The sequence below is a fragment of the Macaca nemestrina genome, chromosome 5 (assembly GCF_043159975.1).
Source record: "Macaca nemestrina isolate mMacNem1 chromosome 5, mMacNem.hap1, whole genome shotgun sequence".
Lineage (NCBI taxonomy): Eukaryota > Metazoa > Chordata > Mammalia > Primates > Cercopithecidae > Macaca > Macaca nemestrina.
This window is the reverse complement of record NC_092129.1, coordinates 96,540,288-96,563,418: the sequence shown is the minus strand read 5'-3', so window position 1 is coordinate 96,563,418 and position 23,131 is coordinate 96,540,288. Positions and strand designations below refer to the sequence as shown.

General features: G+C 48.6%; 2 protein-coding genes, 1 long non-coding RNA gene, 1 other non-coding gene and 1 pseudogene across 16 annotated transcripts in view; 3 read left to right on the top strand and 2 right to left on the bottom strand.

Moving 5' to 3' along the window:
• Nucleotides 1-7,105, bottom strand: part of LOC105496567 (midasin AAA ATPase 1) — a 186,540-nt gene extending 179,435 nt beyond the window's left edge. For both annotated transcript variants that reach the window (XM_071096725.1, XM_071096726.1), the window contains exon 1: nt 6,857-7,105. In XM_071096725.1, the coding sequence (XP_070952826.1) occupies nt 6,857-6,958 (102 nt within the window). In that variant the 5' untranslated portion in view covers nt 6,959-7,105. The remainder of the gene's footprint in view (nt 1-6,856) is intronic.
• LOC105496553 (protein PIMREG pseudogene) lies at nt 1,611-2,510 on the top strand (annotated as a pseudogene).
• Nucleotides 7,106-7,240: 135 nt separating the features above from the next.
• LOC105496480 (caspase 8 associated protein 2) overlaps nt 7,241-23,131 on the top strand; it is a 59,975-nt gene continuing 44,084 nt past the window's right edge. For 2 of the 12 annotated variants that reach the window (XM_011767040.3, XM_011767007.2), the window contains exon 1: nt 18,894-18,973. The gene's annotated coding sequence lies outside the window, so the exon portion shown is untranslated. Of the gene's footprint in view, nt 7,407-18,893; nt 19,148-23,131 lie in introns of those variants that run through there. The other 10 variants (XR_011623539.1, XM_011766957.2, XM_071096728.1 and 7 more) reach the window with 8 other exon arrangements.
• LOC112429352 (small nucleolar RNA U13) lies at nt 10,491-10,594 on the top strand. Its single transcript, XR_003021543.1, has one exon. It is a non-coding gene; the product is annotated as a small nucleolar RNA U13 (small nucleolar RNA).
• The window catches only part of LOC139363354 (uncharacterized), a 44,445-nt gene continuing 40,690 nt past the window's right edge, over nt 19,377-23,131 (bottom strand). The window contains exons 3-4 of the long non-coding RNA XR_011623548.1: nt 19,875-19,921; nt 19,377-19,660 (exon numbers count right to left, since the gene is read on the bottom strand). This is a non-coding gene — a long non-coding RNA (uncharacterized lncRNA). The remainder of the gene's footprint in view (nt 19,661-19,874; nt 19,922-23,131) is intronic.

The following is a 23,131-nucleotide window of genomic DNA, read 5'->3' as shown; positions in this document are numbered from 1 at the left end:
AGGAAGACCCTGTCTCGGACAGGGGAAGCATTAAAGCATCACCACTGTCATCATTTGCTTAAAACACTGAAAGTTAAAGGTATGTTCTGCCAAAAATAAGTAAGTATGCCTGTAATCCCAGCATTTTGGGTGGCCAAGGTGAGAGGACTGCTTGAGCCTAGGAGTTTGAGAACAGCCTGGGCAACACCGCAAGACTTTGTTTCTACCTAAGATTTAAAAAAAAAAAATTGGGCCGGGCGCGGTGGCTCAAGCCTGTAATCCCAGCACTTTGGGAGGCTGAGACAGGTGGATCACGAGGTCAGGAGATCAAGATCATCCTGGCTAATATGGTGAAACCCTGTCTCTACTAAAAAATACAAAAAACTAGCCGGGCGAGGTGGCGGGCGCCTGTAGTCCCAGCTACTCAGGAGGCTGAGGCAGGAGAATGGCGTAAACCCAGGAGGCGGAGCTTGCAGTGAGCTGAGATCCGGCCACTGTACTCCAGGCTGGGCAACAGAGCGAGACTCCGTCTCAAAAAAAAAAAAAAAAAAAAAATTAGCCAGACGCAGTGGCATGCTTATAGTTCCAGCTACTGGAGGGGATGGGGAAGGTCCTGAAGTAAGATGATCAGTTGAACCTAGGATGTCAAGGCCACTGCTCTCCAGACCCTGTCTTAAAAAATAAAAAAGAAAGTGTAAACCAAAAATAAAATTATAAGCCCCCAACCAACTGAATGAAGGTGAATCCTTCTCCTCTCAGCCAAGAGTGTTCTAAAGTAAACCTGAAACACTAGTTCACACCACGCTGGGAATGGTCGGTCCAGACACGCCTCATAATACTCTCTTCCTTTTGGAATTCTGGCACAGCTGACCAGCATTAACATTAAAACCGAGACCTTAGGACTGACAAAACAGACTTGTAGCAATTAAGATACCAATATGACAGAGAGCAAACCCTGAAAGAACTATTTCAGGAGTATTTTAATTCCCCCTCCTTTTTTTTGGGGGGGGGTAGAGACAGAGTCTCTCTACTATGTTGCCCAAGCTGCTCTCAAACTCCTGGGTTCAAACAATTCTCCTCCCTCAGCCTCCAACAGTGCTGTGATAACAAGCATGAGCCACCATGTCTGGCCCAAAATATACAGCTTTGACATATTTTGAAATGGCCCTGAAAAGCTGTCTCTTTAAGTCTTACACGAAACATTTAACATTTACAGTACTCGGCCGGGCGCGGTGGCTCAAGCCTGTAATTCCAGCACTTTGGGAGGCCGAGACGGGCGGATCACGAGGTCAGGAGATCGAGACCATCCTGGCTAACCCCGTGAAACCCCGTCTCTACTAAAAAATACAAAAAACTAGCCAGGCGAGGTGGCGGGCGCCTGTAGTCCCAGCTACTCGGGAGGCTGAGGCAGGAGAATGGCGTAAACCCGGGAGGCGGAGCTTGCAGTGAGCTGAGATCCGGCCACTGCACTCCAGCCTGGGCGACAGAGCGAGACTCTGTCTCAAAAAAAAAAAAAAAAAAACATTTACAGTACTCGGCTTCAGGCAGACATTGGGAGTGTTGAGGTCTAGTGGGCAGAGAAGACTCTTAGCCAGACAGATGGCTTCTCGTGGCAGGATGCGAGGGCCTCCATGCGCTGGAGATCTCTCCAGCACCAGGGGCAGCTGCTGGCCGGCAAGGAGCTGCAGCCTATGGCCAGTCATCAGGAGATCTCCGCCAGGGCCCTGGGTTCTCTGTGCAAACAGTTCCAAAGGAAGCTGTCCCGAAGAGCTGTCAACCTCAACCTCCGGGCAGGCACCTCCTGGAAACCCCTAGAAACCAGAGTCAGGGCAGCAAGAGACTCCAGGCTGCAGCTCGCTCAGCTAAGAGCACCCAGCCATGTCACAGAGAATCCACAAGTCTTGCCAAAGTAGCACCAAGTGGCTGGTGGAGACCCAGGTGAAGGCCAGGAGGAGGAAAAAAAGGTTTAAAAAGGGAGGGCAGTGGCTCCCCAACTTGCAGCCTGAGCCAGAAGAGTATTCGGCTGTCCAGAGCTGCCCCTGACCACTCAGCCACAGACCCCCCCGTGCATCACCACCTCTCTACCTGGACAGGCTCACGTGCCCACCCTCTATGGCAGTGGAAGCAGGAGGCTGCCTTCCAGAGCCCCTGCTCCTCGACAGAGCTCCTCTGCTCTCCTAGCGAGTATGATAGTGACCTAGAGGCTATGGGGGGCAGGAATTCGGCATCTCCAGAAGCTGTCCCAAGAGCTGGATGAAGCCATTATGGCGGAAGAGAGTGGTGAAATGACACTCTCATTCATGATTGAGGAAGTGCCTTGCAGGAAACAAGCCCTGTCTGACCACCAAAGCTTCATACCCAAGAATGTCTGTGCTTTCCCCATGAGCTTCCTGGTGGAAGCTCCCAGGAGTCATCAGTACCCCTGGGCCGCTGCTAAAAAAGACCTGAGTAGCAAGGGGCCCAGAGCCCCCCTGTTGCAGCCACATCTGGACCCATCAGTGACTGCCTGCCACAGCCTGAGAGTGTCTTGAGGAGACCTTGCAGAGGTGGGGAGTCCCCCAAGGGGACTCTTGGGCTTAGAAATTCATCATATACTTGACCTTGAGCCTGGTATTTGCTTTATCTACAATGTGAAGAGCCAGCATCAGATGTTTGAGAGCTCTGAACTGTGTACCCAAGTACTTGGTTTTTGGGGAGTCATCCACAAAGTTATTCGCCCACTGTGTTACCAGTGCCAAGGCTCTTGGGAACACCACTCTCAGCCCTGCTTTCCCTACCAGGGCTCTGGAGGAAGGCACAGGAGATAGTTCCAGGCTTAAACTCTGGGCTCACAGGTACCTATTCATATGCTCAAGGCAGAGCACTGTGGGTGTGCCAGGAGGGGTAGCCCCGTTCAAGAGCAATTCCTGCCCTTTGTAAATTATTTAAGAAACCTGCAGGCCGGGCGCGGTGGCTCAAGTCTGTAATCCCAGCACTTTGGGAGGCCGAGACGGGCGGATCACGAGGTCGGGAGATCGAGACCATCCTGGCTAACATGGTGAAACCCCGTCTCTACTAAAAAATACAAAAAACTAGCCGGGCGAGGTGGCGGGCGCCTGTAGTCCCAGCTACTGGGGAGGCTGAGGCAGGAGAATGGCGGGAACCCGGGAGGCGGAGCTTGCAGTGAGCTGAGATCCGGCCACTGCACTCCAGCCTGGGTGGCAGAGCGAGACTCCGTCTCAAAAAAAAAAAAAAAAAAAAAAAAAGAAACCTGCTTGGTCATTTTATTAGAAAGAAACCAGAGAGCATTGCTTTCTTATAATAAAAACTAGGCCGGGCGCGGTGGCTCAAGCCTGTAATCCCAGCACTTTGGGAGGCCGAGACGGGCGGATCACAAGGTCAGGAGATCGAGACCATCCTGGCTAACATGGTGAAACCCCGTCTCTACTAAAAATACAAAAAAAAACTAGCCAGGCGAGGTGGCGGGCGCCTGTAGTCCCAGCTACTCCGGAGGCTGAGGCAGGAGAATGGCGTGAACCCGGGAGGCGGAGCTTGCAGTGAGCTGAGACCCAGCCACTGCACTCCAGCCTGGGCGACAGAGCGAGACTCCGTCTCAAAAAAAAAAAAAAAAAAAAACTAGATAACACTGCTTTCTCATAATAAAGACGGTTTTGTGGCTGGGCACAGTGGCTCACGCCCGTAATCCCAGCACTTTGGGAGGCCAAGGCGGGTGGATCATCTGAGGTCAGGAGTTCAAGACCAGCCTGGCTAACATGGTGAAACCCCGTCTCTACTAAAAATACAAAAATTAGTCAGGTGCGGTGGCAGGCACCTGTAATCCCAGCTACTCGGGAGGCTGAGGCAGGAGAACTGCTTGAACCCAGGAGGCAGAGGTTGCAATGAGTCGCGATTGCGTCACTACAGTCCAGCCTAGGTGTCAGAGCAAGACTCCGTCTCCGTCTGGGGGTGGGGGGGAAGGAGACTACATTTCGGGGAAAAAAAAAAAAAACATTTACAGGCTAGGCTTATAATCCCAGCACTTTGGGAGGCTGAGGTAGGTGGATCACTTGAGCCCAGGAGTTCCAGACCAGCCTGGACAACAGAGTAAGATCCTATCACTTTAAAAAATAATAATAAAAAAATTTTAAAAGAAACATTTGCAATCTATTCTCTCTGAAACCTGTTACCTGGAGGCTTCATTTGCATAATATGAACCTTGGTCTCCACACCTCTATCTTCCCCACCACCCCCCCCCGCCATAGTCTCACTCTGTCGCCCGAGCTGGAGTGCAGTGGTACAATCTGGGCTCACTGCAAGCTCCGCCTCCCAGGTTCCCGCCATTCTCCTGCCTCAGCCGCCGTAGTAGCTGGGACTACAGGCACCCACCACCATGCCCGGCTAATTTTTTATATTTTTAGTAGAGACGGGGTTTCACCATGTTAGCCAGGATGATCTCGATCTCCTGACCTTGTGACCCACCTGCCTCGGTCTTCCAAAGTGCTGGGATTACAGGTGTGAGCCACTGCGCCTGGCCTCCACACCCCTATCTTAACCCAGACACTCCATTCTATTGATTCCAGGGATTTAAATAAACTCTCAACCAATTGCCAGTCAGCAAATCTTTGAATCCACCTGTGACTTGGAAGACCGCCCCTCTCACCCTTCGAGTTGTCCCAGCTTTCCAGACCAAACCAATGTACGTCTTACATGTACTGATTGATGTCTTAGGTCTCCCTAAAATGTATAAAACCAAGCGGTAGCCTGATCACCTTGGGTGTATGTTCTCGGGATCTCCTGGGGCTGCGTCATGAGCCATGGTCACTCACACTTAGCTCAGAATAAATCTCTTAAAATATTTTAGAGTTTGACACTTTCCATCGACAAAAGTATCACAGTTTGTGAGTACATTAATCTGTTCAATAAACATTTACTGCCTACTGCATATCAGACACTGTATTGGACACTACAGCTAAACAGTCCCCTTCTCTGGACATACTCTCAATCAACTACTGATAATCAGTTAGTTGAAACAAAGGTTAAGAGGAAGAGGAAAGGGTAAAGTCAGAAAAGTCTTCCTGGGGAAAACCATTTCAAAAGCAGTCTTCCAGAACAAACAAGTTAACTGAGCAGGGCACAGAAGAGAGATGCAGCCTTCTAAGGAAAGGAAATGCAAAGTCAATGAGGCAAGTAATGGCAAGGAATGACCGAGACAATAAATAACAACAGAAGTTAACAATGGGAGGTGACTCCAGTCAACAACAGTAGAGGGTAACAACCTGCAGTCACTGCAGGCAGCTTAGTGTTGCTGAAATAGCAAGCCCTGAGCAGAGACTAAACAACCAGGCTGGGGCAGGATTTCTTTCTCAATTTTGCACCACTGCCACTTACCATGGATAACTCTGTTGTAGGGAGTTGTCCCATACATAACAGAATGCTTGGCGGCATCCCTGGCCTTGATGCACTAGATGCTAGTAGCGCCCCCATAATGAACAGTTGTGATAACCATAAAGGTCTCCAGATTTGTCCCTGGGAGCAAAATTGGCCCCACTCCCCAGAATAATTGGGCTGGAGATACATCAAAAAAATACTTCAGGGAAGGGCACCGCGGCTCGCGCCTCTAATCCCAGCACTTTGGGAGGCTGAGGCGGGTGGATCATCTGAGGTCAGGAGTTTGACACCAGCCTGACCCACACAGTGAAACCCTATCTCTACTAAAAATGCAAAATATTAGCCAGGCATGGTGGCGCACGCTTGTAATCCCAGCTGCTCGGGATGCTGAAACAGAAGAATCGCTTGAACCCGGGAGGTGGAGGTTGCAGTGAGCTGAGATGGTGGGCCATTGCACTCCAGTCAGGACGACAGAGCGGGACTCTGTCTCCAAAAAAAAAAAAAAAAAATTAATTAGCTACACCTGGGACCCAAGTACCTGGGCCCACACACACCTGTTCTGTGGCTCACGCCTGTAATCCCAGCACTTTGGGAGGCCGAGGCGGGCGGATCACGAGGTCAAAAGATCGAGACCACCCTGGCCAACATGGTGAAACCCTGTCTCTACCGAAAATACAAAAATTAGCCGGGTGTGGTGGCGGGCACCTGTGGTCCCAGCTACTCTGGAGGCTGAGGCAGGAGAATCGCTTGAACCCGGGGTGCGGAGGGTGCAGTGAGCCGAGATCGCGCCACTGCACTCCAGCCTGGCAACAGAGCGAGACTCTGTCTCAAAAAAAAAAAAGAGTCTTCAACTCAGGTAGGAGTCAATGAGAAGGTTCTTAAAAGCCCGAAGACCCATTTCCCAGAAAACTCTAGTTAACCTCATAATTCGTACAGTTACAGTTAGTATTCGCTGTCTTGGTTTGTCCTTCAGCTGTTTTAAGTGTTTACGAACTGTCTCCAAAAATAGATGCAAATTTCCCTTATGGCAGACATCGTAACGAATTTATCCACTTTCTCACAGCGCCACACCGTTCCTTACGCACGGCAGGAATGCAATCAATATTTGTCAGTGGTTCACCCAAACTAACAGGAGTGGCTAGACTACGCACACTTAGGTAATACGTACACTTGTCAAAACGGAAGAAACGCAACCTCAATTTCAGAAAAACCACATTCGTTTCGGAAGGCCACCTCGGCCACAAGCAGCCAAAGCGCATGCATAGGGGTGAGAGGCGAAGGGAAGAGTACTGGAAGGCTCTTCCAGATAAAAACAAAAGACTCCTTCCAATCGCCTCAAACACGCTCGGAAACCTCCACGACCTGCGCCAGCCCAGAGGTGGGAGCCAGCTTGACCGGAGGCCGCATCACTCTCCCCTTAAAGCGGCAAGTCTCGGCAGGGGAGCGCAGGAAGCTTACTAGCGGGGCGACCCAGTCGGTCCGGCGCTTTCCCTCTCCCTTCACGTCTTACCTGCTTGGCCAAGAACCTGCCCAACTCACTGCGGCTCTTCTCGTTCTTGGCTGCGATTAACCGCAGCGGCGCGGCTGCCACCTCCAGCAAGAAGTGCTCCATGACCCACGGCCCTCACCCGGAGTGGCCACCTGCGCTCCCTACTTCGCGGCCAGCGTCCCCAAGCCGCCGAGGTCCCAGTGCCCGAGCAGCCACCAACTACGCCCCCAGGAAAGGCGTCCTCCGCTCCAGCGCGGACACCGGGAGAGCTGCACCACACGTGGGTGAGCACACGGCGTTTGACGTCATCAGCTCGGGACGGCTACGCGGCGCCCTCCCCGCCTCGGCCTCTTAGCGGCGGAAGCTCCGGTCTTCGCTGTCCCGCCTTTTCCGGGAGGGAAATGGAAGCAAAAATCTAGTCGGTTTGGATGCATGAGTGATGGGGGCTCGCGAACTCAGCACGTGGCGGGACAGAGAGAAAAGTGCGTTAGGCCCGGGAGGAAAGAGAGGGGGCGTGTGATTCTCAGCCCACCGTGCCTTCCTTCTGCCTGAACACACGGAAAGATCAGATGTGAGAGAAATGCTGATTCTCAGCCGGGCGCGGTGGCGCATGTCTTTATCCCAGCACTTTGGGAGGCCGAGGCGGGCAGATCATTTGAGGTTAGCAGTTCGAGACCAGCCTGGGCAACATGGTGAAACCCCCTTCTCTACTAAAAATACAAAAATTAGCCGGGCGTGGTGGCGCGCGCCTGTAGTCCCAGCTACTCGGGAGGCTGAGGCAGGAGAATCGCTTGAACCCGGGAGGCGGAGGTTACAGTAAGCCGAGATCGTGCAACTGCACTCCAGCCGCGCGACAGAGCAGACTTTTCTGTCCCGAAAAAAGAAAAGAAAAGCTGATTCTACCCTTCTTAGCGGTGGCAGTTACCCCGTGCATAGGTAGGGGTCAGCAGTAACCGTAGTTCTTGCCTCCTCAGAAGAATTCCACGAAGGGCATGAGGCAGAATGAGAGACCTAGGGAAGTTTCAGAGTAGAAGTAAAAGTTTATCAAAAAGCTTTAGAACAGGACGGAAAGAAAAGGAGGAAAGTACAACTTGGAAGACGGCCAAGCAGGCGCCTTGAGAAATCAAGCGCGCAGCTTGACCTCTTGACTTGAGGTTTTATATGTTGGCATACTTTCGGGAACTTGCACTGCTTCTCCCGACTCCTGAGATCTTATTGGGAAGCTACTGATCAGTTTCAGGTGTTTTCTATTAGGAGACTGCCTTTCGCTGGCGCCGGTGAACGTTAGAGAAACAGTTAAGAACCGCCTGACCATCATCTGATTGTCGCCCAGTAGTCCTGGTGTATGTGGGGTGGGGAGCGCTCTGCTGCTCTGCTCATACCTAACTAGTTAACATTCTGCCCCAGCAATTCCCCTTGTAGGACTCTAGCCTACGGAAATCCTCACATAAGTGTGACAAAGATACCCCTTGCAGATTTCTTAATACAGATATTGGAAGAAAATGTTCAATTGGGAATATTAAACTATGGGGTCTAAGTTATAGAATATTCTGGAAGTCATAAAAAAATAGCGTCCATAACATTAAAAGTGCACTTGTGGGCTGGGCGCAGCGTCTCATGCCTGTAATCACAGCACTAGGCGAGGCAGGCAGATCACAAGATACGGAGTTGGAGATCAGCCTGACCAACATGGTGAAACCCCATCTCTACTAAAAACACAAAAATTAGGGCTGGGTGCCTTGGCTCACGCCTGTAATCCCAGCACTTTGGGAGGCCAAGGCGGGCAGATCACCTGAGATTAGTAGTTCGAGACCAACCTGACCAACATGGAGAAACCCATCTCTACTAAAAATAGAAAATTAGCCGGGTGTGGTGGTGCATGCCTGTAATGCCAGCTACTCGGGAGGCTGAAGTAGGAGAATCGCTTGAACCCGGGCGGCGGAGGTTATGGTGAGCCGAGATCGTGTCATTGCATTCCAGCCTAGGCAACAAGAGCAAAAGGCCATCTTAAAAAAAAAAAAAAAAAAAGTGGGGGGTGGCCAGGCGCCGTGGCTCACACCTGTAATTCCAACACTTTGGGAGGCCAAGGCAGGCAGATCACCTGAGGTCGGGAGTCTGAGACCAGCCTGGCCAACATGGTGAAACCTCATCTGTACTAAAAAGTAAAAAATTAGCCAGGCGTGGTGGCAGGCACCTGTAATCCCAGCTACTCAGGAGGCTGAGGCAGGAGAATAGCTTGAACCTGGGAGGTGGAGGTTGCAGTGAATGGAAAATGTGCCGGTGCACTCCAGCCTGGGCAAACTCTGTCTCAAAAAGAAGAAAAAGACAAAAAGAAAAAGTTATGTAGTGATAATGCACCCTGGCAACTATTCTCAGGAATGTGTTTAAAGAGGTGACCCCTGAAAAAGGAGGGTAAAACCAAGAAAGAAGATGACATGGGATCCAAGAAATAAGAGATTTAGCACAGAAAGAAAAAGTAAAATAATCTTGTGGATTGTAATCTTAATCCACAGGATTATTTTACTTTTAAGTGTTTAAGGGAAATCCCAGAACTTTCATCTGGGCAGCAGCAGTAAGATGAACAGCTCTAGGATGGTTAAATTAATAGATCAGATTAGTGGTTGCCTGGGTTTGGGATTGGAAGAGAAGACAATGTAAACAGCCAGAAAGCAAAATTTGGGGGTAATAAAAATCTAAGACTGGGCCAGCCACAGTGGCTTACGCCTGTAATCCAGCACTTTGGGAGGCTGAGGTAGGTGGATCACAGGGTCAGGAGTTCGAGACCAGCCTGGCCAACATGGTGAAACTCCATCTCTACTAAAAATACAAAAATTAGCCAGGCGTGTTGGCACATGCCTGTAGTCCCAGCTATTTGGGAGGCTGAGGCAGGAGAATCACTCCAACCCGGGAGACAGAGGTTGCAGTGAGCCGAGAACGTGCCACTGCACTCCCACCTGGGCAACAGAGTGAGACTCTGTCTCAAAAAACAAAACAAAACAAAGTACAAAAATTACCCAGGCGTGGTGGCAAGCGCCTGTAATCCCAGCTACGCGGGAGACTGAGGCAGAAGAATCACTTGAACCTGGGAGGCGGAGGTGGCAGTGAGTTGAGAGCCCGCCATTGTACTCCAGCCTGGGCAACAGAACGAGATTCTGTCTCAAAATAATAAAAGAAAAATAATGATAATAAGGAAGGAATAGAGCATGTGTAGTATAGATGAAATAAGGTTGACAGTGTATTAGTAATTATTGAAACCAGATATTGGGTAATAGGAGTTTATCGTACTCTTTTTTTTTTTTTTGAGACGGAGTCTTGCTTTGTCACCCACACTGGAGTGCAGTCGCACAATCTCAGCTCACTGCAACCTCCACCTCCCGGGTTCAAGCTATTCTCCTGCCTCAACCTCCTGAGTAGCTGGGACTACAGGCATGCACCACCACACCCAGCTAATTTTTTCTTTTGTATTTTCACTAGAGACAGGGTTTCACCATGTTGGCCAGGCTTGTCTCAAACTCCTGACCTCAGGTAATCCACCCCCCTCAACATCCCAAAGTGCTGGGATTACAGAGGTAAGCCACCACGCCCGGCCTATTGTACTCTTCTTTCTACTTTTGTGTATGTTTGAAATTTTGCGCTAAAAAAAATAGTATCTTTGATCCTTTTGTAGTTCATCAGCATGATGATTGGGTTTTCACACACATGTGTAATATGTGCCTCCCTCAAACCATGTTATGACCTCAGTATATTACCTGTCTAATATAAAAATATGTATATATTTTAGAAACAGGGTCTTACTCTCTCACCCAGGCTAGAGTGTACTGGTGCAATCATAGCTCAATGTAACCTTGAACCCCTGGGCCCAAGCAATCTTCCTGAGTAGCTAGGACTACAGGAACCTGCTACCACACCCAAATTTTTTTTTTTTTTTTTTTTTTTTTTGAGATAGAGTCTCACTCTGTCACCCAGACTGGAGTGAAGTGGCGATCTTGGCTTACTGCAACCTCTGCCTCCTGGGTTCAAGCAATCCTCCTGCCTCATCCTCTGGAGTCTCTGGAGTAGCTGGGATTACAGGCATGCACCACCATACCTGGCTAATTTTTTGTATTTTTTAGTAGAGACAGGGTTTCACCATGTTGGCCAGGCTGGTCTCGAACTCCTGACTTCAAGTAATCCACCCACCTCGGCCTCCCAAAGTGCAGGGATTACAGGCATGCATCACCACGCCCAGCTCTTCTTTTTTTTTTTTTTTTTTTTTTTTAAATAGACAAGGTCTCCCTATGTTGCCCAGGCTGGTCTCCCACTCCTGGGCTCAAACAATCCTCCAGCCTTGGCCTCCCAAAGTGCTGGGATTATAGGCATGAGCCACCATGCTTGGTCTTAAATGTCTTAAGCTCTCTTGTCTTACGCTACTTTCTCTGCTGGTGGTGCCCACCCAACAGCTATTGGTGACCTCTGAAAATTAATTTTTTTTTTTTTTTTTGTTGAGACGGAGTCTTGCTGTGTCGCCCAGGCTGGAGTGCAGTGGCCGGATCTCAGCTCACTGCAAGCTCTGCCTCCCGGGTTTTTACGCCATTCTCCTGCCTCAGCCTCCCGAGTAGCCGGGACTACAGGCGCCCGCCACCTCGCCTGGCTAGTTTTTTGTATTTTTTAGTAGAGACGGGGTTTCACCGTGTTAGCCAGGATGGTCACGAACTCCTGACCTCGTGATCCGCCCGTCTCGGCCTCCCAAAGTGCTGGGATTACAGGCTTGAGCTACCGCGCCCGGCCAGAAAATTAATATTTTTGAAAAAAATTATGAGTGTCATGTAAAGAGAACTTGGAGGCCGGGCGCGGTGGCTCAAGCCTGTAATCCCAGCACTTTGGGAGGCCGAGACGGGCAGATCACGAGGTCAGGAGATCGAGACCCCTGGCTAACACGGTGAAAACCTGTCTCTACTAAAAAGAATACAAAAAACTAGCCGGGCGAGGTGGCGGTCGCCTGTAGTCCCAGCTACTCGGGAGGCTGAGGCAGGAGAATGGCGTGAACCCGGGAGGCGGAGCTTGCAGTGAGCCCAGATCACACCACTGCACTCCAGCCTGGGTGACAGAGCGAGATTCCGTCTCAAAAAAAAAAAAAAAAAAAAAAGAGAACTTGGGTATCAACTTGGAGATGCTACCATTGACCAAGGATGATACAATCTGAGCTTTAATAAAGATAACAATTATAATGAATCAAAACCTATTAGTTTAGTTCATGAATATATACTAATAATTTTAAAAATTTGTTGCCTTTGGAGAGTAATAAGTCAATCTTGAAAGCTGATAAAGGGAGAAATTTAAAAATGTATCCTGCCTCTCATATGTGAATTGCACCACTGGGTAACTAAATAGAAGATGATGACAAGTGTCTCTTCCTCAGAATAGTCCACCTAATTTTAAAAAGAATTGCCGGCACAGTGGCTCACGCCTGTAATCCCAGCACTTTGGGAGGCCGAGGCGGGCAGATCACAAGGTCAGGAGGTTGAGACCATCCTGGCTAACACAGTGAAACCCCGTCTCTACTAAAAATACAAAAAATTAGCCGGGCATGGTGGCGGGCGCCTGTAGTCCCTGCTGCTCAGGAGGCTGAGGCAGGAGCATAGTGTGAACCCGGGAGGCAGAGCTTGCAGTGAGCAGAGATCATGCCACTGCACTCCAGCCTGGGGAACAAAGTGAGACACCGTCTCAAAAAAAAAAAAAAAGAATTGACAAAATTAGAATACCACTATTTTGCAATTCCCAAGTAATCCATTAATCTAAGCATTAAGTATCAATGGCTGCTAACATAGCAAAAAGGGCCAAAAAAACAGACTCTAGATGGCTCTTGATGAAAGAACATAATGCTACCTATAGTCTTACCAAAAGGGTCAAACCTCTCATCCAGCTGTCAATTTTTTTTTTTTTTTTTGAGATGGAGTCTTGCTCTGTCACCTAGCCTGGAAGTACAGTGGCGCAGTCTCGGCTCACTGTGACCTCCAACTCCTGGGTTCAAGCGATTCTCCTGCCTCGGCCTCCCAAGTAGCTGGGATTACAGGTGTCCACCACCACACCTGGCTAATTTTTGTATTTTCAGTAGAGACAGGGTTTCACCATGTTGGACCAGGCTGGTCTTACACTCCTGGCCTCAAGTAATCTCCCAGCCTTGGCCTCCCAAAGTGCTAGGATTACAGGCGTGAGCCACTGTGCCTGGCCCCAGCTGTCAATTTTTTATTTTTTTTATTTTTATTTTATTTTTTTTTTTTTGAGACGGAGTCTCGCTCTGTCGCTCAGGCTGGAGTGCAGTGGCCGGATCTCAGCTCACTGCAAGCTCCGCCTCCCGGGTTCGGGCCATTCTCCTGTCTCAGCCTCCTGAGTAGCTGGGACTACAGGCGCCCGCCACCTCGCCCGGCTAGTTTTTTGTATTTTTTAGTAGAGACAGGGTTTCACCGTGTTAGCCAGGATGGTCTCGATCTCCTGACCTAGTGATCCGCCCGTCTCAGCCTCCCAAAGGGCTGGGATTACAGGCTTGAGCCACCGCGCCCGGCGCTGTCAATTTTTTAAAATGAAGAAGATAGAATAAGTTAAGCTGCACCATGAATTTATAATCAGAAAAACTCAGACTGTAGAACATTCTACAGATCAAAAGCTCAGGTTTTTTAAGACACAAATTTAAGAAAAAAGTATGGGAGGGGAAACTGAATTATAAGAAATGGCAAAATGATTTAAATGTTTGTGTCCCTCCAAAATTCGTATGTTGAAGGCTTAACACCCCAGTGTGATGGTATTTGGAAGTGAGACCTTTTGGAGGTAGTTAGATTTAGATGAGGTTTTGAGGACAGAGTCCTCATAATAGGATTACTGCTCTTATAATGGGAGGGGAAGATGAGAGTCCCTTCTCTCTCTGCCATGGGAGGATACACTAAGAAGGTGGCCATCTACTAAAGCAGGAAGGGAGCCCTCACCAGACAATAAATCTGCTGGCTCCTTGATCTTGGATCTCCCAGCCTCCAGAACTATAAGAAATCTTTGCTTGTTGATTACGTTAAAGAGGTTCAGAACATGCAACCCTGAAACAGACCATTTTGACATATTGATTATTTTGAGGTAAAGAAAAATCAGAACCAGCCAACTCAGTAAAACCTCTTTACCTCCCCAATTGCCTAAAATAAAGTATAAATTTACCCTTTTGCAAAGGAAATTTACCCTCATAAAGGAAATTTCTGTTAGTAAAGCTATCTGTACCAGGAAGAGAGCTACTCCAAGACAACTTTTTTCACTTAACAGACTGTTATCTATGTCAATAAACCCACTAAGAAAGTTTATGTTTTTAAGAAAATCAAAAGAAACTTTAGTAAACAGTTTGCAAATTGCGGAGATGCAACCTTGGGTACAAAGCAAACATGTATTCCCAGAGAACAAAGAGAGGGGTTGTGGTTTGGGTGTTTTTTTGTTTGTTTGTTTATTTTTGAAACGGAGTCTCGCCCTGTCGCCCAGGCTGGAGTGCAATGGCCTGATGTCGGCTTGCTGTAACTTCCGCCTTCTGGGTTCAAGCGATTCTCCTGCCTCAGCCTTCCAAGTACCTGGGATTACAGGCATGCCTCACCAGCCTGGCCAATTTTGTATTTTTAGTAGAGACGGGGTTTCATCATGTTGTATTTTAGTCTCCACTAAAAATACAAAAATTAGCTGGGCGTAGTGGTGTGCGCCTGTAATCCTAGCTACTGAGGAGGCTAAGACATGAGAATCGCTTGAACCTGGGAGGCAGACATTGCAGTGAACTGCGATCATGGTACTGCACTCCAGCCTGGGGAACAGAGCCAGACTCCATCTCAAAAAAAAAAAAAAATTAGTTTTATTCAGTCTATAGTCTTACTAACGACTATAGACTGAGGTCTACAGGCCATGGGCTGTCTGACTTCAGAGTTCAGTCAGACTGCTGCAGCACAGTATTTCAGCCCAGTGTTCATATACCTGTGGTGGAGGTTCGGTATGTGCAAAATCACATGAAAGTTTCGGTGCAGGAGTACATCTAGTTATAGATTTCAGAGGCATAATCACCAACCCTATCAGACATTATCTCATGTGTAGGAAAAGGCACTATATTCCTCCTTTCCTTCTTTTTTTTTTTTTTTTTTTTTTTGAGACGGAGTCTCGCTCTATCTCCCAGGCTGGAGTGCAGTGGCGTGATCTCGGCTCACTGCAAGCTCTGCCTCCCGGGTTCACGCCATTCTCCTGCCTCAGCCTCCCCAGTAGCTGGGACTACAGGCGCCCGCCACCATGCCCGGCGATTTTATTTTATTTTATTTTTGTATTTTTAGTAGAGACGGGGTTTCACCGTGTTAGCCAGCATGGTCTCGATTTCCTGACCTCGTGATCCGCCCTCCTCGGCCTCCCAAAGTGCTGGGATTACAGGCATGAGCCACCGTGCCCATCCATATTCCTCCTTTAAGGAATATAGTGACTCAGGCAAGAGATGTTGGGGGCCGTGTGCTCTATCCTGGTTTGCCTTCAAAGCGTATTTCCAGGGAGCTGCACTTCCTCACAGAGTCAGGGGCTTTGTGAAATTAGAAGGCAAGCAGAAATGAGCAAAATGGCTTCTTACCCTTTTTACTTTGTCTCACAATAATTAGAGTACTATGTTTAAATGTCACTTCAAGGAATTATTTTCTCTGTGGTTACATTTCTCTCTTTACAGTTTAACTTTTTCAAATAATTTTTCATTTTAGGATTTTTTTCTTTCTGATTTAATTCAGTCTTTGAATATGTGAAACAGTTACATGGTTCAAAAGTTGAAAGGTTATAAAAAGGCAAACTCAAAAATTCATTAATTTAGTTTTTCTTTTTCTCACCCTGTCTTATGGTGCTGAAAACTCAACACTTTAATTGGGGCCAGGCACAGTGGCTCCTATCTGTAATTCCAGTACCTTGGGAGGCCCAAGCATTAGGATCTCTTGAGCCCAGGAGTTCAAGGTTACAGTGAACTACGATTGTGCTACTGCACTCCAGCCTGGGTGACAGTGGCAGACTGTGTATCTAATACCCTCCCACACCCAACTTATTCATTCACTTATGAGTGAATTATTAGTATGTAAATTAAATCCCAGTAAAGCTCTTATTAAAAAAATTAAAGCCAGCCAGATGCAGTGGCTCACGCCTGTAATCCCAGCACTTTGGGAGGCCGAGGCAGGCAGAATACCTGAGGTCAGGAGTTCGAGACCAGCCTGGCCAACATGGTTAAACCCCCATCTCTACTAAAAATACAAAAAAATTAGCCAGGCGTGGTGGCAGGTGCCTGTAATCCCAGCTACTTGGGAGGCTGAGGCAGGAGAATCACTTGAACCTGGAAGGTGGAGGTTGCAGTGAGCCAAGACCACCCCATTGCACTCCAGTCTGAGCAACAAGAACGAAACTCCATCCCCCCAAAAAAAAAAGTTAATTAATTTTTTTTTTTTTTTTTTGAGACGGAGTCTTGCTCAGTCACCCAGGCTGGAGTGCGGTGGCGCGATCTCGGCTCACTGCAAGCTCCGCCTCCCGGGTTCTCGCCATTCTCCTGCCTCAGCCTCCCGAGTAGCTGGGACTACAGGCGCCCGCCACTACGCCCGGCTAGTTTTTTGTATTTTTAGTAGAGACGGGGTTTCACCGTGTTAGACAGGATGGTCTCGATCTCCAGACCTCGTGATCCGCCCGTCTCAGCCTCCCAAAGTGCTGGGATTACAGGCTTGAGCCACCGCGCCCGGCCGTTAATTAATTTTTTTAAAAAGCCATGCATATTTGCAAATAAAAATATGTAAGTTAGGTGGAGTGGCTCATACCTGTAATACCAGTACTTTGGAAGGCAGAGGTCAGAGGAGTGCTTGAGGTCAAGAGTTGGAGACCAGCCTAGGCAACAACATGGCCAGACCCTGTCTATATTACAAAAAAAAAAAAAAAAGAATGAAAGAAAGAAATTGGCAGGTGTGGTGTTGTGTGCCTGTGGTCCCAGCTACCTGGGAGGCTGAGGTAGGAGGATTGCTTGAACCTAGGAGTTTGAGGATGCAGTGAGCTATGATCACACCACTGCACTCCAGCCGGGACAACAAACTGAGACCTTGTCTCTAAAAAAGTAAGAATAGGCCGGGCGCGGTGGCTCAAGCCTGTAATCCCAGCACTTTGGGAGGCCGAGACGGGCGGATCACGAGGTCAGGAGATCGAGACCATCCTGGCGAACACGGTGAAACCCCGTCTCTACTAAAAAATACAAAAAACTAGCCGGGCGAGGTGGCGGGCGCCTGTAGTCCCAGCTACTCCGGAGGCTGAGGCAGGAGAATGGCGTGAACCCGGGAGGCAGAGCTTGCAGTGAGCTGGGATCTGGCCACTGCACTCCAGCCTGGGCGGCAGAGCGAGACTCCGTCTCAAAAAAAAAATAAATAAATAAAAATAAATAAAAAAATAAATAAGAATAAAAATAAAGCCAGGCGCGGTGGCTCACGCCTGTAATCCCAGCAGTTTGGGAGGCCGAGGCGGGCGGATTACCTGAGGTCAGGAGTTTAAGACCAGCCTGCCCAACATGGCAAAACCCCATCTCTACTAGAAATACAAAAAATTAGCCAGGCATGGTGGCAGGCCCCTGTAATCCCAGCTATTTGGGAGGCTGAGGCAGGAAAATCGCATGAACCCGGGAGGTGGAGGTTGCAGTGAGCTGAGATCATGCCACTTCACTCCAGCCTGGGCGACAAGAGCGAACCTCCGTCTCAAAAAAAAACAATGAAAATGAATTGGTTGATATAGCAGTTAAGACTAAATGGCGTCAGGCGCAGTGACTCACACCTGTAATCCCAGCATTTTGGGAGACTGAGGCGGGAGGATTGTTTGAGCCCAGGAGTTTGTGACCAGTCTGGGCAACATAGCAAGACCCCATGTCTACAAAAAATTTTAAAAATTAGCCAGGGGTGGCCGGGCGTGGGTGGCTCACGTCTGTAATCCCAGCACTTTGGGAGGCCGAGCTGGGCGGATCACCTGAGGACAGGAGTTCGAGACCAGCCTGGTCAACATGGCGAAACCCTGTCTCTACTAAAAATACAAAGATTAACTGGGCGTGGTAACACATTCGTGCAGTCCCAGCCACTCGGGAGACTGAGGCAGGGGAATCACTTGAACCTGGGAGGCGGAGGTTGCAGTGAGCTGAGATCGCGCCATTGCACTCCAGCCTGGGCAACAAGAGTTAAACTCCATCTCAGAAAAAAATACAACTAAACAAAACAGCCAGGGGGTGGTGGTCGCTTGCGTCTGTGGTCCCAGCTACTCTGGAGACAGAGGTGGGTGGATCTGTCGAACCCTGGAGGTGGAAGTTGCAAGGAGCCGAGATCGCGCCACTGCACTCCAGCCTGAGCGACAAAGCGAAAAGAAAAAAAAAGCTAAGTGGACAACCAAGAGGAAATGGGTAGGGATTAATATAGGCAGACTATAAGTAGCGAGGAAGGCGGCCTCATTTTCGCACCTATCAATGTGCAGGCTGAGGTCCTGAGGCTAGACCTACCGGCACCCCCCATTACTACAGGTTCTGTAAGACAAGTCAGGTATTCCACCCTCTAACAAGCTCTTCTCTCTCCTGCCTCGCTAGACTAGTATCCCCTCCTTAAGGCTCCCAACATCCGAAGCTAAGTTGTTTGTCTACCTATCATCCAGGAACGCGTCTCAGGGCAGGGAACAAATTTATTCATCGTAATCGAGCCCAGCACTTTGTCTAGCACGCAGCTGACAGCAGAATTTTAAGAGTAAAGGATTAAATAAATGACAGACTTCTCAAGGCTTCCTGTCTTTTTCACTAAAGAGCTTCTCTCAGGCCAGGCCCCTACCTCTACTCAGGTCAGTCCCTTCCGTATTGAAGCCCCGCCCCGTCGCTTCCCCGCCACCTTACACCCCGCCTCTTTCTCTTAAAGCCCTAGGAAGGTTACTGGAGTTTGGCGCCAACCGTGTTTTTTTTTTCCCTTCCAAAGGCGGGAACTAGTTGTGGGCGCTGCGACGTGCTTTGCGTCTGATATGATTGGCCGTAGGCACTCAGTCCCGCCTCCGTAGCCTGAATGCGCTCTGGTATTGGTGGAGATGCAAGGGAGACCTCGGTGGGCAGAAAGGAACCGGGTTGTCTTGGGCCGGGCAGGGCGGGTAAGTTGCCGTAGGGGCCCGGTCCGTGAGGGACTGCTAAGGAAGAGGCTGCATGGCGCGGTAGTCCCCCGAGTGGAGGTCGGCGGCCCCTGGGAAGCCAGAGAGTCGGAGGGAGTTCATCTGGAGCGGCCAAGTAGGTCGGGGAAGGGCCCCGCCTGACGTCTGGCTGCGCAGGTAGCCACGTTCCCTCCGCCCCCGGTGCAGCTTCAGGGCTTGCTCCCTGCGTCCCTCTGTCGTCCCTCGAGAGGGTCTGGAGCGGGGCTATGGGCGGGTGCGCCCAGGAATTGTCCCTTCGGCCGCTCGTCCTGCCCCTCCCCCACCGCCATCCAGTCTCTTTGGAATATACTCTTAAAAGCTTTCAGATGGAGTTCTTTGGAGAAATGGGTTTCCTGGAGTGTCAGGTGATCGTTGATGTTGATTGTTTCTGAAACGTTTATTTAGGCATCAAACCAACATGCCTCAATAAGTTTATTTTCATTTTTGCAGCGCCTAGATTCATCCCTAGCGCATAGTAGGCCCTAACTCAGATGTGAATGTAGAATTCGCAGGAGCTGAGCATTTGTACTTCAGGCATCAAGTTGTCTTTGACTCTTCGACTCTTCCTTGGTCTTTTTCCGTTCTCCACATCTCCACCAGCAAACATTTCGCCTCTCCTCGAGGCCCTTCCTCCCATCTCCCTCAGCGCCTCTTTGATTGGAGGGGGAACAGAGGGTTTCATGGCAGGGATTCTCCCATCTGCCCTCCTATCCCCGCTATGCCCTCCAATTGTCTTTTCCTGGCGTTCCGTTTTACAAGAGATGGCCTTCTTTCCAAAAACATTTATATTGCATTGAATATTCTTGATTTTGGCCATCTTGCTTTACAGACAGACCTGGGGTCTAATTTCAGCTCTGCCACTTACCAGCTGGTTGCCTTGTGCAATTTCTTGATCGTCTGTGTTTTCCTCATCTGTAAAATGGGAAAAAAGATAATATGGACCTCATAGAACTCTGGGGAGGATTTAAACTAAGTGAATAATGTATTTAGACCATTTAGGTTAGTGCCTGGAACATAGTAAATGTGCCATATGTAATAGTTTTTGTTAGTATTTGCCCCTCACATTTTCTTCTGGGGTCTTGCTGTATTAGTATTAGCCTTTCTCATGAGCATAAAAATACAGACTGTCTGTCTCCTCTGGCTTTTCCCTGTTTTTCTCTACAAATGCTTGTGTGTTTTTCTCTAAATTTTATTTTTTATCTTTTAGCGTCTACATTAAGGACACATTCTCAGTTTTGTAGCGATTTTTTTTTTTTTTTTTTTTTTTTGAGACTATAGCCCAGGCTGGAGTGCAGTGGCAAGATCTCGGCTCACTACAGGTTTGACCTCCTGGGCTTAAGCAATCCTTACCTCAGCCTTCCAGGTAGCTGGAACTACAGGTGCGCACCAGCATGCCTGGCTAATCTTTGTATTTTTTGTAGAGACTAGGTTTTGCCATGTTTCCCAGGCTGGTCTCGAACTCCTGGGCTCAAGTGATCAGACTGCCTTCAGCCTCCCAAAGTACTGGGATTACAAGTGTGAGCAGCCACCACGCCCGGCCACATTCTCTCAATTTTGAAAAGAAAATTTTCTTCAGACTACTGTGACAAAAGGCTACGTGAGCCTTCTCCTGTCTACTTTGCTTTCACATCTGAATCTATTGGAATTGTTCTAGAAAAGATTATGTATGAATAAATCTGCTTACAAACATTTTGTTTTTAGACAGAATCTTACTCTGTCGCCCAGGCTGGAGTTGCAGTGGCATGATCCCAGATCACTGCAGCCTCTGCCTCCCAGGTTCAAGCAATTCTCCTGCCTCAGCCTCCCCGGTAGCTGGGATTATAAGTGTGTGCCACCATGTCTAGCTAATTTTTGTATTTTTAGTACAGATAAGGTTTCACCATGTTGGCCAGGCTGGTCTTGAACTCCTGACCTCAGGTGATCCGCCTGCCTTGGCCTCCCAATACAAACTCTTTTTCAGCATGATGGTTCTCAACTTTGAAAATTTTGCCTCTACACTTTCACAGGTGCATCACTTCTATCGGTAGCAACTCTCATATATTGAGATCCTTAAATGGGAGAAGGTAAGGGAAAGTGAAAAAGACCCATTTCCTAAGAGATTCTGATACATTTTTCTTCCTCCTCCTCTTCCTCTCCTTCCAGGAGAATCAATGGCCTATGTGATTTCAAGAGCGTAATCTCACCTATCATTAAGGTGCTAATGAGTCCCAAATCATAATACTTACCGTGCCTTTTCTGTATGACATTTCCAGCTGTTAGACATCCCCCCCGCCGCCGAGATGGAGTCTTGCTCTGTTGCCCAGGCTGGAGTGCAGTGGCACAATCTCAGCTCACTGCAACCTCTGCCTTCCAGGTTCAAGCAATTCTTCTGTATCTCTGGAGTAACCGGAATTATAGGCACATGCCACCATGCCCAGCCAATTTTTGTATTTTTAGTAGAGATTAGGGTTTCACCATGTTGGCCAGGCTGGTCTCGAACTCCTGACCTCAGGTGATCTGCCAGCCTCGGCCTCCCAAAGTGTTGGGATCACAGGCATAAGCCACCACACCCGGCTTTTTTTTTTCTTTTCTTTTCTTTTCTTTTTGAGATGGAATCTTGCCCTGTCACCCAGGCTGGAGTGCAATGGTGTGATCTCGGCTCACTGCAACCTCCGCTTCCTGGGTTCAAGCAATTCTCCTGCCTCAGCCTCCCGAGTAGTGGGATTACAGGTGCGCACCACCACGCCCAGCTAATTTTTTTGTATTTTTAGTAGAGACGGGGTTTCACCGTGTTGGTCAGGCTGGTCTTGAACTCCTGACCTCGTGATCCGTCTGCCTCGGCCTCCCAAAGTGCTGGGATTACCACCCCCGGCCGCTGTTAGACATCTTTATCTGGATGTCCTACAGATAACTCAACATGACTTCACTGGTTCTCCATTGCAGTTAAAGCCTGACTATCCTTGATAGCTAGAAACATGAAAATCATCTTTAACAAACTGGGAATTTCATTAATTCAACAGGTACTCTTTTATTACTTGCCATTCTGCTAGGCCTGCTGAGAGCGAGGGATACAGTGAGTGCTGGGGAACAGAACGGAGATGGTCCTAGTCTTTATGGAGAACCATTGGGTGGTCCATTGGGTGAGATGGACATTTCTCCAGGATTCCCACAAAAATGGAATCATGAACTTCAAGAAGAGGTCATGTAGGGAAAGGACACAATGGGGTAAGAGTATGTAACAGAAGGCCTGACTTAGTGGGAAGAGAGGGTGGACAGGGGAGACTCAAAATGACTTAAGCAAAATATCAAAGAAGAGCTAAGTGAAAGTAGAATATTGAGGAAAGAGTATTCCCTGCAGAAGCCCCGTGGTTCTTTTTGTTGTTGTTGTTGTTGTTGTTTTCAATTTATAAATAGTTTATCCTGTTCACATTATGCAGAATTTCAATGTCATTTATCCACAACGTTAGTACAGTAACAGAAACAAAAAGGAGGGTGGGGGGAGGTTCATAGTGTGGCCTGACATAGTCTAAGGGCTCTCTCCTGTAGTATGCATCTCCTGCAGGCAAGTATTAATATCACTTCATTGTTTGAAGGAGAGTACACTATCCAGGATTCATTTATTGTTCAGATGTCTTTTCCAAAGTATGAGAAAACAGGAGTAAATTCAATAATGAATATCTACAATTCAAACCAATTTAACCACAGGTCAAGGATGTCTTTCTTATCTATTATCACAAACATCCCAGTTGCTTGGCCGGGCGCGGCGGCTCAAGCCTGTAATCCCAGCACTTTGGGAGGCCGAGACGGGCGGATCACGAGGTCAGGAGATCGAGACCATCCTGGCGAACACGGTGAAACCCCGTCTCTACTAAAAAATACAAAAAACTAGCCAGGCGAGGTGGCGGGCGCCTGTAGTCCCAGCTACTCGGGAGGCTGAGGCAGGAGAATGGCGGGAACCCGGGAGGCGGAGCTTGCAGTGAGCTGAGATCTGGCCACTGCACTCCAGCCTGGGCGACGGAGCGAGACTCCATCTCAAAAAAAAAAAAAAAAATCCCAGTTGCCTCCATCTAAAAATTTGTTTTAAAAGTTAAGACACAATTAATTATACCTTATTAATTCACTCAAAAGCGAAAAAAAAAATGT